General features: G+C 36.5%; 1 protein-coding gene across 1 annotated transcript in view; it reads right to left on the reverse strand.

Annotated features, from left to right (window-relative positions):
• ROR2 (receptor tyrosine kinase like orphan receptor 2) overlaps positions 1 to 12,728 on the reverse strand; it is a 144,319-nt gene that overhangs the window by 41,714 nt on the left and 89,877 nt on the right. Inside the window, exon 2 of the mRNA XM_063423277.1 lies at positions 4,073 to 4,150. Coding sequence (XP_063279347.1) covers positions 4,073 to 4,150 — 78 coding nt within the window. The remainder of the gene's footprint in view (positions 1 to 4,072; positions 4,151 to 12,728) is intronic.

A 12,728-nucleotide genomic window follows, 5' to 3' on the forward strand; every position in this document is an offset into this window, starting at 1 on the left:
CTTTTCAGACTGAGTAGTAATAATTGCATATATGTTTTATCATTTGTTAGAATACTTATTTCTCCATAAAACATATATATTTATTTAAATAACTTGATGCAACAGTCAAAAAAGCTCATAAAGACATCAGTTTGGTATTACAGAACACATCACAGTTCACAAGAGTCTTGGCTTGAGATAGTCAGAATTTAAAATCAGCTGTTTTTAAAAAAGGGCAAATACCTTTTTCTGCATAACTGCACAAATTTGAGATTTTTAGATTCATGGAATAAAAATTTCCAGTGTTCAAAACCCCTATGAAAATATGTATATTATGATTTGTGTAAAAAGCGACGTGGGATTTTTTTTCCCCCTAAGCTATCTTGCTTTCTCTATTTTTAATGCCTTCCCAGCTTTTTTCATTTTTGTCCCCAAAAAACTTCTTTTCTTAGGTATAAATAAAGGAGCATGACCTTTCTCACCTCAACTCTTTCAAATGACAAATTTCTGCCCTGGCATTTTAAGACTAATACAAACATATCCAACACAAAAGGGTTTGGGGACAATATTTTGAGTAATTAAACTAATGATATTTCCACCATAAGCAAACTCACATCTTCTCACAATAAGACATAATTTTTCACCTGGGTTGCATACTTTAGCTTATGGAATGCTGAGGAAGACACCAATGTTTCAGAATTTACTGTGTTACGAACAGAGTACTAAGCATAGAGAGTTCACAAAATTGGCAGGAAATCTGTAAAGAATATTTAAGTGATGCAGAGTTTCCCAGGCTTATGAAAGAACTGAAGACTGTAATAATAGAAAATTTACGTGAAAGTTGCTGAAATTCAAAGAAAGTCTTTCTAGAGGTGTGTACAACAACACTGCTGTAAGTGCACGAGTTTAGAGGACATGAATGACACCGTAACGCCTCGGCAGGTGGTGCGGGCCAAGTAAGGTGTGACTCCTTCCCCAAGTAAATCAGAACTCCAAATAAACTCAGAAACATCATCCTACCAAGGAGGGTAGATTGAAGCATAAGGATCACGATTTCTTGCACAGAACATTTTCCTAAATAAAAGCACTCTCCTCAGTTCTTTGCCCTCTGTTTTATTTAATCCCAATACAAAGATGAGTGATTTACAGTTTATTTGAGCCAGGTTAGGAAATGGAAGGGATGTTGGCAGGTCTCCCAAAATACATACACATGAGCAGTTAAGGAAACTACACTATTATATACTGCCACATAATATTTCCAGATGAAATGATACCTTTACAGCCTAATTTAATCCAATTTGCATCTCATCCTTCATCCTATTTTTTTTTATCTCAATGTACAAAAATCCACGCAGAAACATGTAAAATAAGTTGCTTTGGTTCACATTCTCTTGAAATGTCCTTAGGAGCAAGGAATGAACAACTGCCAATCCAGGAATGAAACAGAATCAGCCCTGAAACACTGTCACAATGTGCAAGCTGTCCTCTCCTCTGAAATTAGTGGGTTTTTAGGACCCGTGAGAGTTTGTTAGAGCATTTGTGCAAAAGAGGAAGACACCAAGCAAGGTTTACTCAAAAGTAAGATTGAGGAAACCATCATCTTTGCAAAGACTGACTCGACTAAGAGGAGAATCATGCTCGAATGTTTTTATTCCAAAGCAGACCTAAGTTCTTCTGCAGCAAGCACTCACTGCTCTGCACTGGTTTTCAGTGAAACACTGCTGAGAGACAGTGCTTTTAATCATTCAGGTGCTCATTTAAGGAAACAAGGGAAAATGAATTCTCGTCAAAGGCCTACCCAATCTATTTTCCCTTCTCATCAACTTTCAGAAGGCTAGCTTCACTTGTAGGAAGAGACTTCCAACATTTTTGCAAATGCACATTATTAATAATATCTTGCTTAGACTGGTTTTGTCTTTGGAGACAGAATCATTTCTCAGGACTTCTGGAAGATTCCAGAGAAGAGGATGACAAATACATTTGGTACTTCTAAAGTGGTTTTTAATTTGAGTATTATTAAAGTTTGTTACCTCCATGTCTGTTTTGAGTCTATTTTAAAATAGGAAAAAATTAAAAATGGGAGGTTACAAGCAAATCAGTATAACTAAAGATTTATGAAGGAAGGAAGAAGGTTGACGTGATGGAAAGGTTGAAGGACGGTTTCTAATGGTCTCAACAGAATACCCAAATTTTGAAGTAGAACTATCCAGTGTCTTTTTGGTAGCAAAACCTGATACCTTACTATGACACAGAAACACGTAGGCTAACATTCCAACTAGTTTTGCTTGTATGGAGAATTCTGTACCCACATTAAAAAAAAAAAAGGAAAAAAAAGAGTAAAAGAAAAAGGAAAAAAAGAAAGGAAAATGAAATAAGAGAAAAGAAAAAATAAAGGAAAAACAGGAAAAAAAAAAAAAAAAAAAAAAAAAAGGAAACCATTTCCAAGCCAGGCATTCTGGAAACTAACAAATGATTCTATACCAGTGAAAAATTTAAGAACATAGGGCTCTTTTTTTTCTTCCTTATTTTTTTTCTGAAGGAAATTACAATTATTATGGTGTAGAAATGTTTGACATGTGATTAATTACTTCCTCAAACAGGTATTGCCTGTGGTTCTGCAAAAGAAGGAAATAACTGGAACTCCTTTTTCAGCAAAAATTTAGCCAAGCTCTGTCACAAAAAAAAAGACAACCCTCTCTTACGTCCACAGCCTTAAAAGTTCAGACGTAACAAAAGAGAAAAGTGGGGCCAGCCTGCCAGGTAAACAAGCCTATCGGATGCAGTCAAACGTTAAACATGGCCCCTTTTCATCAAAAGTAGTGTGTACTTCAGTGTGAATAAAACAACTGATAGTTATACAGTGCTACTGACAGGAGTGACTATAACTAAAATTTATTCCCAGAATACATGGCAAATTCTAAACTTCTGAAATACTTCAGCAGTTTCATAAAGTGTCAAAGAGTTGAAAAATGGAGTATACCAGGTCTTCTTCCCAAACAGGAAGGACTCAGTCCCACACTGACAATCAGTGGCAAGGTGGCTACAAATACGCAAACAGAATCACATATTTTTTTACTGACTTACTGGCCAAATTCAAAGGAAGATTCCATAAAAAAACTTCTAATATGCAGAGTTAGGGTAAGAAATCTAACTAGTATTCAGGAGGACAATAAGGATTAGATAACATTGGATATCTTATAAGAAGGGAGCTATATTCCAAAGTACTCTCAAAGTTCATGTTCCTCTGAAAGACAAACTACAAGAACACCTGGTCAATACCACAGATCTCTGCAGAATTCAGCATGTGCTCATTAATAAAGCTGGCCTTATTATCTGACATTTTTCCTTAGCATAAGAGTTGACACTGCTACAGCAATGCATCCATAAAAAGATAAACTCAGTTCACAACTGAGAAAACATGGTTCTTCAAGTAGGATACTGAAATTGTCTTGTTTTAGAAAGTTGCACCGAATTACAATTGGAAGCACAATTTGTAGTAAATATGTGTATTCTCAGATCCAAGAATAGGATTTGAATCTATAGTTTTAAGTGGTCAAGTGTCATAAAATTTATGTTAACTAATAAATAACTAGAAATTCTGACACTACACACAGAAAAATCTAAACCATTAATGCTCCAAGCTACTTGAAAAGTAAGTATTCTTGTGCTGTAGTGGGCTAGATTTAATTACCTCAAACTAAAGACACCAATATTTAAGATTTACCTACAGATGTAAAGTGTGGCACTGTACAAAATCAAATAATTTAATGGCAAAAATGTGAAATAAAATATGCTAGGAAGGTAATAATAGCACTCCGTGTTCAGATCAAACATCTAACCCCTCTATGTGGGGGGACTCAACATGCTTCAAAATTGATTTTTATAGACCTTTATAGACTTCTTTAACCTTGGTATTCCTGTCTGGAATCTGAAGTGCTAATTCACAAAAGGAAGGTTGCCTTCCTTACAGGCTTGTACTAATTGACAGGGATATTCCCTAAAATATAGGGAACATACAACAATGAGATTTTGCTGGTCCTTCCTGAAGAATGTTTATACTTAAGCAGGGTGATGAAATTACAGTTCATTTTACCTTTAGGTGTTGGAATTGGTCTCTCAAGTCCATCCACGTGACCTAGGGGGTCATTTGAATCTGGAATTTCCATTTCACCTGCAAAGAAAAAAAGATTTTGTTGAATTGAGGTGCTGAGCTCATCTTTCTGTTAAATAGCATTATAACAGGGAGTTGAGCAAACTCTCTCAGTCCATATTCTGCCTCCAGAGGAGCACATGGGAAACACAGCACCCAGGAAACATATCAACCAGGTGAGGATTTATCCATTGCAGATTAGAAAATGCTACAATAACTACTTTGTGGATTACTTGATGTTTGGCAAAATAGAAAGTACCAAAAACTGCATTCCAGTTCTTAGCAGAATAAAATTCACACATTTTCACAAAGAATGCAAACATTTCCTGGAAGTAATGCTGGCTTAGCAAATCAAGCAGCACCTGAGCTTTACAGGCAGTCTCAGTTACAAATGGCATAAACTTGCTTTTAAACTTACATTATGGTAATTCAGATTCTATCTCCAGAGAGCAGACTCATCATGACTACTGACTTTCTTATCCTATTCTCAGCTTCATCCCTAAAAGACATCTTCAGAAATGAAACTATAATAACTGTTTTCCAAGGATTTCAAAGTGTGAGGAAACACATCTTCTGTACATGGTCCTTTTTTTGTGTCTTACATATCAGTACAAGCTAGCACACTGCAGACAGCTCCTTTGCATTTGCAGGTCTTGCAAAACTCCAACTATTATAAATCCAAAGCTGACCTGTTTGCTCTCTCTTTTAAAGATGTTAGATAAGGAACAGAACTGAACTCCTAACTCAGATAACAGTATAGATGTGCTTTAACTAAAACAACTTCTAAAATTACCTGATTTTTTATATTTTCCAATTTATATTCAGTCATCCAAAATTCCTTACATCCTTAGCATATCACCAAGATATGTAAATCTAAGGTCATCAAAATCTAATAATGAAAGATCTGGGGTTTACTGTAAATCTGTTAGGGATGTTCATGGTATTGTTTTGGGTGAAATGAAGCTAGAGAAAAGACTCTTCCTCTTCATTTGGTCCCCAATTACCCTTTCTTGAAACTACAATACCACCCCAAAAGCGAGTAAATTACAAGCAACCTCATCCTTATCTCACATCATATTATGACAGAAGAATTGAGACTAATTTCTGTTTTGTTGTTTACTCTTTGACTCATTATTTGAGAACAGATCCATCTTACTTGTCTTTAACTTTACCACGTAAAACACAGAAATCAGAGACATTCTTTACAGCAGGCTGGGTCTGAAAGTATTTCTTTTGTCACAATACTGTCACCTTGCCACTACTTCATTTCTTTCTTTCTCTCCCATTACTCGAGCTTCTTTGCCTCAATTCCACTTGATCTGTGTGCTCAGTCTCAGACACCACAATTAGAGTGATGATGAAGATGGCAGGGTAACACAGTCTTTTGATTTGGAACAGCTCGGGCAGATATCCTGCATCTTCTGCCACTCCCAGCACTGGCCAGTGGAAATCATAGATAATATTCACCTGGAGATTGGAGGTAAAAATGGCCAAGCTGGCTATTGCCAGCCTCTGCCATTGCAAATCCTGACACGGTGTCTTCATACCCCTGCAGGTGCGGTACAGAACTAGTGCCTGACTTTCAGCTGTACAGAAGCTTCGCTGATGTGTTTGATTCAGCGTGAAGGAGTGAATGCATGACAGGCATATTCTGCCAAATTTCAGCAGAGACACACCACATCTTGTTCTTACCAAGGGACAGCAAGACAAGTTCACCTCTATCCCTTGCTCTTGCTTGATCTTCTCTGTGTAACACAAGAGGTTTAGAAGGGGCAGCAGCATTTACTGGCCACAAGAAAGACAAATCCAAGATGAGACAGCCAGAAAAAGAAGAGTAGGCAAGGAAAATCAACCAGTTTTTTAGTCCACAAGTACCTGCTCGTATCTTATTCTGGTGATCATAATTCACCAGCATTCACAGGATGAAACATTATTACAAACCTGTTCTTAAGGACACTTGATTGCCTAACATTCAGCTACCCAGACTCCAAGCTGCCTGAGATCTGAGGGGCATTTTTGGTTATTACTACATCTTCAACTTTAAAATAGTGGTTTCCATTTCTTCAGTAATCTCATAGGATTCACAGCAGAAAAAGGTATTAGAAGTCCAGATAAATGAGCACAGAAATGTTTTCCTCTCTCATCTCTCCTTCCCAGACTTGTATTGCTTATTTTTTTAAAAATTTTTCAGAACAAAGGTGTAAAGAAACAAAAGCATTTGCTGTTTTGAAAAAATTCCAATAATACTTTTATGTGATTCATTCTTGATATGCTTCTGTCTGGAAAAAACATTAATCTTCAGATGTGCTTGACCAGAGAACAATTACAAACCACAGATGTCACCTATCATCAAAATCTCCAGAACTACGCAAAGTGAAAATTAAAATCCTTTGCATACTTTACAAATCATAAATATAAATCTGATCTGTCACCTAAAATTGTTTTTATGAAAGAAACATGTATATTTTCTGTAACCTGCAAAATTCCACTTCAACCACATTTATGACAAATTCCAAGCTTTAATCCTAAGGTTTCTCTACCACAACTTAAAACACAAAAAAGTTATTATCAACTTGAAAAAATAAGTTTTTAACACTATAGAGACAACCAGAAATATTTTTCTCTTACACTAACAGAATTTAAAAATTCTGAAGTCAAGAACTTAAAGGAAAGAACTGTGTATTCCTCTTGAATATTATTTTCAGTGCTTTCTGATTTTGTGATTTTGCATTAATAAGATGTGTTCTTCCTACTAGGAGTGAATCCATGGTGTTTACCTAAACAGCTGACAATTTCTGTCTTTTTTTTCCCAATTTTCCTCACTATAGTACACATGCACACTGATCATGTCCCATCACCAACTCTCTGCAGTCTTATTCTTGTTTGAAGACACCTACACAACTATGCTCCTGTCTATTCCTGATTTTTAACTCCTTTTTATCACTTTGTTTAATTAATATTTCCATAAAGGTATCCCATTTTGGTTTTTTCTTCCAACTTTTGGTATATTTTCCTAGAAGAATATTCATGTGCTGTTCCACTCCCCAAAGGGGAAAAAAATCCATGAAGTAATTTAAGGTGCCCAACTTACACTGATTTCATCAGTTAAAAACTAGTATTAGGAAAAACGTAATTGTTCATTAAACTGGTTTTGGGTGTCACAAAGATACCAGACAGTCACATAATTTTTTATATCTATAACAAATACAGCATAGTCATACAACACTAAGAGAAGAGGTAGACCTGCAGAACACAAAACTGGAAGAACAGCAGCCATCCACTACACAGTTTTAATTATTAAAACTGGTAAGAAAAGAAATGCTCAATAATTGAACCTTACATGTGATCTTACCAACTCACTCTGGCAGTAAGCATCTCATTGTGTGCTCTTGAGGCTCTCTCACTTCAGAAAGGGCACAGAAGAGTTGGAAGAGTTTCAGAGAAGTGAGAATATTTACTCATAAACCAGGTTTTGTGCTGCTGCTAGGATTTGCTGCTCTGAGAAGGAGATGGCTGAGTTCAATGACCGTAAAGCTCTATGGAGTCCTGAGAGTCTACAGAGTGGAGAGACTGTCTTGGAAAAAATGGCAGGGTAAGAAAAAATAGCAGCAATCAATTTCAAAATAAAGATAAAACAAGGTAAAGTTTTCTCAGAGGAGGTGTAATTAGACTGAGAGCAGAGTTCACATGACCTACAGGTGAGACTGGACAAGTCCAATCAGACCTACCTCACAGAAACCCTGTGTGGGCATGGAAGTCCCTGAGTTAAAAATGGCTGGAGGCTGGGTGAATAGCCAGCACAGAGTAGTACTGTGGACTTAGCTCTCTTCTTACACATTGACTTCAGCGTTTCCCTTTTTGCTGCCATCAGAACCAAGACACAGCATTGCACAGATCTTTCATCTGGTCCTGTATGGTTATTCTCACACTTTTCACTAGCATATGTTCTCTCCACATGTATCACAGTTTATTTCTGAAGACCCACTTCTTTAATTTACATTTGCAGAGGGAGTGGGAGGCAGAATAGATCATGAGTGCCTTGCCCTCCTCGCACATTGCATGACCAGACAAGACTTCAACAGAACCAGAACTCAGCCTGAATGCCAATGGCCAGTATGGGACAATGTACGTGACAGATGTGCCACATGCCAGACACTAAGGAACACCTTATTAATCCTCTTTTCAGGGAACATACAGTCAAGTCAACTGCAGATGCTGTAAACAGTCACTCTTTTAAACTGCACACCCACACAAAAATGATTTCTTAACTTTCGAGGCACTAAAGCAAGCCATTTCAACTTATGGAAAATCCCATATTTAAAATAAATATAATAAACTATATTTTTGCTGAATCTGCATATTTGCATCTTTCTAAAAAATGCATTCTGTTTCTTTGACTTACATAAGTAGCAAGAAAACAGGTGATACAGAAAATTCTTTTCCCACTTGTATATAAATAATCGTAATTTATTTTTTAATTTCACTTCTCCTGAAAATATGAGGACGTCTTTCTTACTGACAAGATCCAACACAGGTAGGCCTACTGCTCTATTTAATGCACCAATGACCAACAAAATACAGAAGCAAATATCCCATGTTATTGAGACAGGAAGGTTCTTTTACACTTTTGAAAACTAAGTTGCCCAGCTGATCACAGTATCAAGTCACAGGGCATATATCACTCATCATAAAAGAGCTGAATTTTTTCCTCTGAAATGATTATAACTTTGCAGATCATTCATTACTTGAGAGGTAAGTGCAATAAACAGATTCCAAAATGCTCATGGCCATAAGCAGACATCAAAACAACACGTTAATCTTCATCAAAAAGCTGGTCATAAGGAGGGGGTTACCATAACTGATACCAGGAACAAACCACAGCCTCAGCCTCACACAGAATGAGAAAAACAGTACTCAGGTATTTTCAGCTAGAGTAGGCCTGACTGATTTAGAGCAGTGAAGAGCTGGCTGATGCAATACCATGCAATGTTATTAACTGTCTTTCATTATTTGCAGAGCACAGATGAGATCTTAAAAGATGAGAAATCGCAAAGACATTTCCTACTATTTATTAAAAAGGGTAAAAAAAGGAGTGCCAGAGAATTATAGAGCTATCATCTTAACTTCAATTCCTGGAAAAATAATGGAACAAAGAAGTTATTTTTAAGCATTTACGATAAAGCAGAGAGATGAGTAATAACTAAAATAGAAGCCAATGTTGACTTGGCTGACACTGATTAGAATCGGATGTAAGTCAACAGTCACAAGGTACTGCAAACAAAAACTGCAGAACTTCACACAGAACACATATAAAGCAGTAATCTTTCCCATTTACTCAAAGCTAGTAAGGCCCTAGACTACTTTCTCCAATTTTCTGTATTCCCTTTCCAGATGGATGAGAGTAAAACTAAAATACAGTGACTAGCACTATGAAGACAGTCTACAAAACATGACTAAGAAAATCAAAACCATAATGATTATTATGCCTGCTTGGTCTGAAGAAGATTATCTATGGACTGAGAATGAGTATTCTTTAAACACAAACATCTCAGTAGATGAAATTTTCCAGTGTGGCAGATTCGGCAGCTAATTCATATGATACTGCACAGGTGATAAATGTTTCTTCTCCCAAATGAAAAAGAGCTTCTTGAGATATTTTCCAATCTTCTAATTCTATGAATGAACCATCCTTCCAACATTGGGTTTTAAATCCCAAACCTTACAAATATATCCTTCAACACTGATAATTGCACAGTTCTACAATTAGCGGAACTGCAGATTTTTGTTCCGACATTTCTTCCACTCATCAATAATCCTGTTTCTGTAGCTGAAACTATTTTCAGATTTAAATATCAATATGTAACCTTTGCTTCCTATGGCTGTAACCTTTTAATTGGGTTCTAACTTTCTTCCAATAACATAAAACTCCCAAACTCTCTCTCTTCAGACTAATACCCTCTAATATTCTGTTCTTTTCTTCATAAAACTTTGTTGACCTTCTGTCAATTACTAGCCTCTGGAGCTCCCAAACAAAGGGCCCACTGTACCCTTTGATTCAGCTGCCAATCTGATTACTTTGGCTGGGGGAGGCAGGCAGGCTGCTTGGGTTGCTGAATCAGGGCCTTTCATTGAAATTTCTCTTTTCCAACATCTGCAGCCCCTGGCAACCAATTGCAGAGTGGGCTTGGCAGACCTGTAAAGGGTGGTGAATAGGCTACAAAAGATGCAGTTTGTAGCACAAAATCAGTGCACCCCTTTCATAGTGATGGCAGATTAGAACCTTCACAGCACACGTTTCTTAACTGCTGCAGCTTCACATAAAAATAGCTGAAGGTGGGGGAAATAACCTTCACTTTCTCTTGCAGTTGCTCTACTGAGACAACTTTGAAATCAGCAAAAAAGTCACTTCTTAGCTGGTTATCAACTCACAAACTGCTAATTAAACTGCTAACTAATTAAATGTATTCTTTGGCCATCCAAAATTCTTCAAAATTACTTTCAGCTAAATTCATAGAAATTGTAAGTTCTCACCATGAGACCATTAGAAAGGGAGTAAGCTCTTCTGAGCCTGCTCTGTTAGAAAATCAAAATAACATTATAAAAGTATATTGAAAGTAAAAGCAACATCAGCCTAAATGACACGGAACCTTCAGAGAGCTGGCAAGTAACACAGATAAGAAAACTTTTTTAAAAGCCTAGGTTGAGTTATAAAGAATACAATTCATAAGCATTCCTGTTAAAGCAAGCATCTTGTTTCATTAGCATGGATTTTCCTCTCTACAGACTCTTTTTTTATTTTACCTAATAGCTGTATTGAAATATTTTCATTTCAGTCAGTATGAGGAAAAACATTCTATTGCAAAATGTGGGAACTACACTACACTACACTACAACACAAAGGCCGATACAACGTTTATGATGTGTAGCAATAAAAAGAGTATCATTATTTGGATGGGAAATATATCAATTTAAAATAAAATTTTAAAAACCCATAGATGTTAAATCATTCTGCACAGTGAAGATTCATTTTTCAAACACGTTAGGAGAGATTAAAAATTTTGTATTTTGTCACTTAAATGCATAAAGAAGGAATCCATATTGAATTAATCTCTGTTGCTGTGAGTGTTTAGTCACAGATTGACCCAAGACAGACTATCACTCTGTTTCAGAACACTTGTTGTTAAGTGCATGATGAAAAAACCACTTTTTAAGTTTCACAATATTCCTGCAGGAGCTTCTTCATTTAATTCAATAATCCTTATTAACCTACCTACCATCAAACCACTCTAAAATACAGTAAAAAAGATCACTGGTCATCATCACAAAACTATAGAGAAGGAATGATTCTTGATGTTCACACAGAACTGCAACAACCCCTCAAAACAGAAAAAAGCACACTGAAGGTGCAGTTTATCTTCTTAGTCATCAGCCAGGCGCCTTAGTAAGTACAGTGAAGTCAGTATGAGAAGAAAGAAATCAGATAAGTCATTTAAAATATTATTAACAGGGATTCAAATGCAGACTTCAATGAATACCTTGATTTATTTCAACACCTCATACTGTTAAAGCATATTTTACATTAACCACACAGCTGCATTTTCAATTGCACTGTCAATCTTTATCTTTTAATTGCACAACTTTCATCATGGAGCTTAGCTATTAAATAACTTAGATTCTCCCTCCTGCAGCTCCTATTTGCCACTTAATATGAGAGTTCAGAAATGCTAGTGACACAAACCAGAGATAAAGATTTGTTCAGATTTCAAAAGAGAAGAAGCCTCATTAACAGCTGTCAAAACATTACAGTGAAACAAACAGGCCCCGTGGAAAAGAAGATACTCATTTCAAGTCAACATTTTCAGTGTGCAGCTAAGTCCTGAAGATGCTAAACTTCTGATTACAAATTATTCTATTAATTCACAGCCAAAATACTCTGATAAAGTTACGATAAAGTTACAATAAAGTCCAGGTCCTCTTATTTTACAATGCGAAGTGGAGAACATTTAACAGAACACAGCCTCCATGATGAAGGACTATCCAAATCCTATTTTCAACTGTTAGTACTTCCTGCAAAGTCTCGGCCAAGTCACCTTAGGCCAGATTAGAAAAGAATTCGATGCCAAAAGATGCAGACAGATGTCTACCAGGATTTTCAAAAGCATGTGGGCACCTGAATCTCATGTCTGCAGTAAATATCCCTTAATCTTTTGTACCTCAGTTGCCCAGAGGCTGAGAGGGGAAAAGGTTAGCTCCCTGATGTGGTTCCCAGTGCAGCTGCATGAGTGTTTCAGCTAGCACAAAGAAGGGAGCAGCTTGGAAGCAAGAAACTAAGACAGAGAAGAGGAGGAAGAGAGTTTTTTGGAAGACTGTTGTGATTTATAGCACTACAACTCACCACAGAGTTTCAGATAAGTCTGTGACAGAGAAACTCCACAGCCTCCCAGAACCCTAGTTTTGCAAGAAAAGCAAAACATAAAGCACTGTTTAGAAACAAATTAAAATAATAAAACTGTTCTGAGTGTTTAATAAGTAAGAATTAACTCCATGGTATTTACAGTGAAAAATACCTGAGGTTTTTAAAGCCACAAATGGATTTCAA

Source organism: Prinia subflava, chromosome Z, assembly GCF_021018805.1.
Source record: "Prinia subflava isolate CZ2003 ecotype Zambia chromosome Z, Cam_Psub_1.2, whole genome shotgun sequence".
NCBI lineage: Eukaryota > Metazoa > Chordata > Aves > Passeriformes > Cisticolidae > Prinia > Prinia subflava.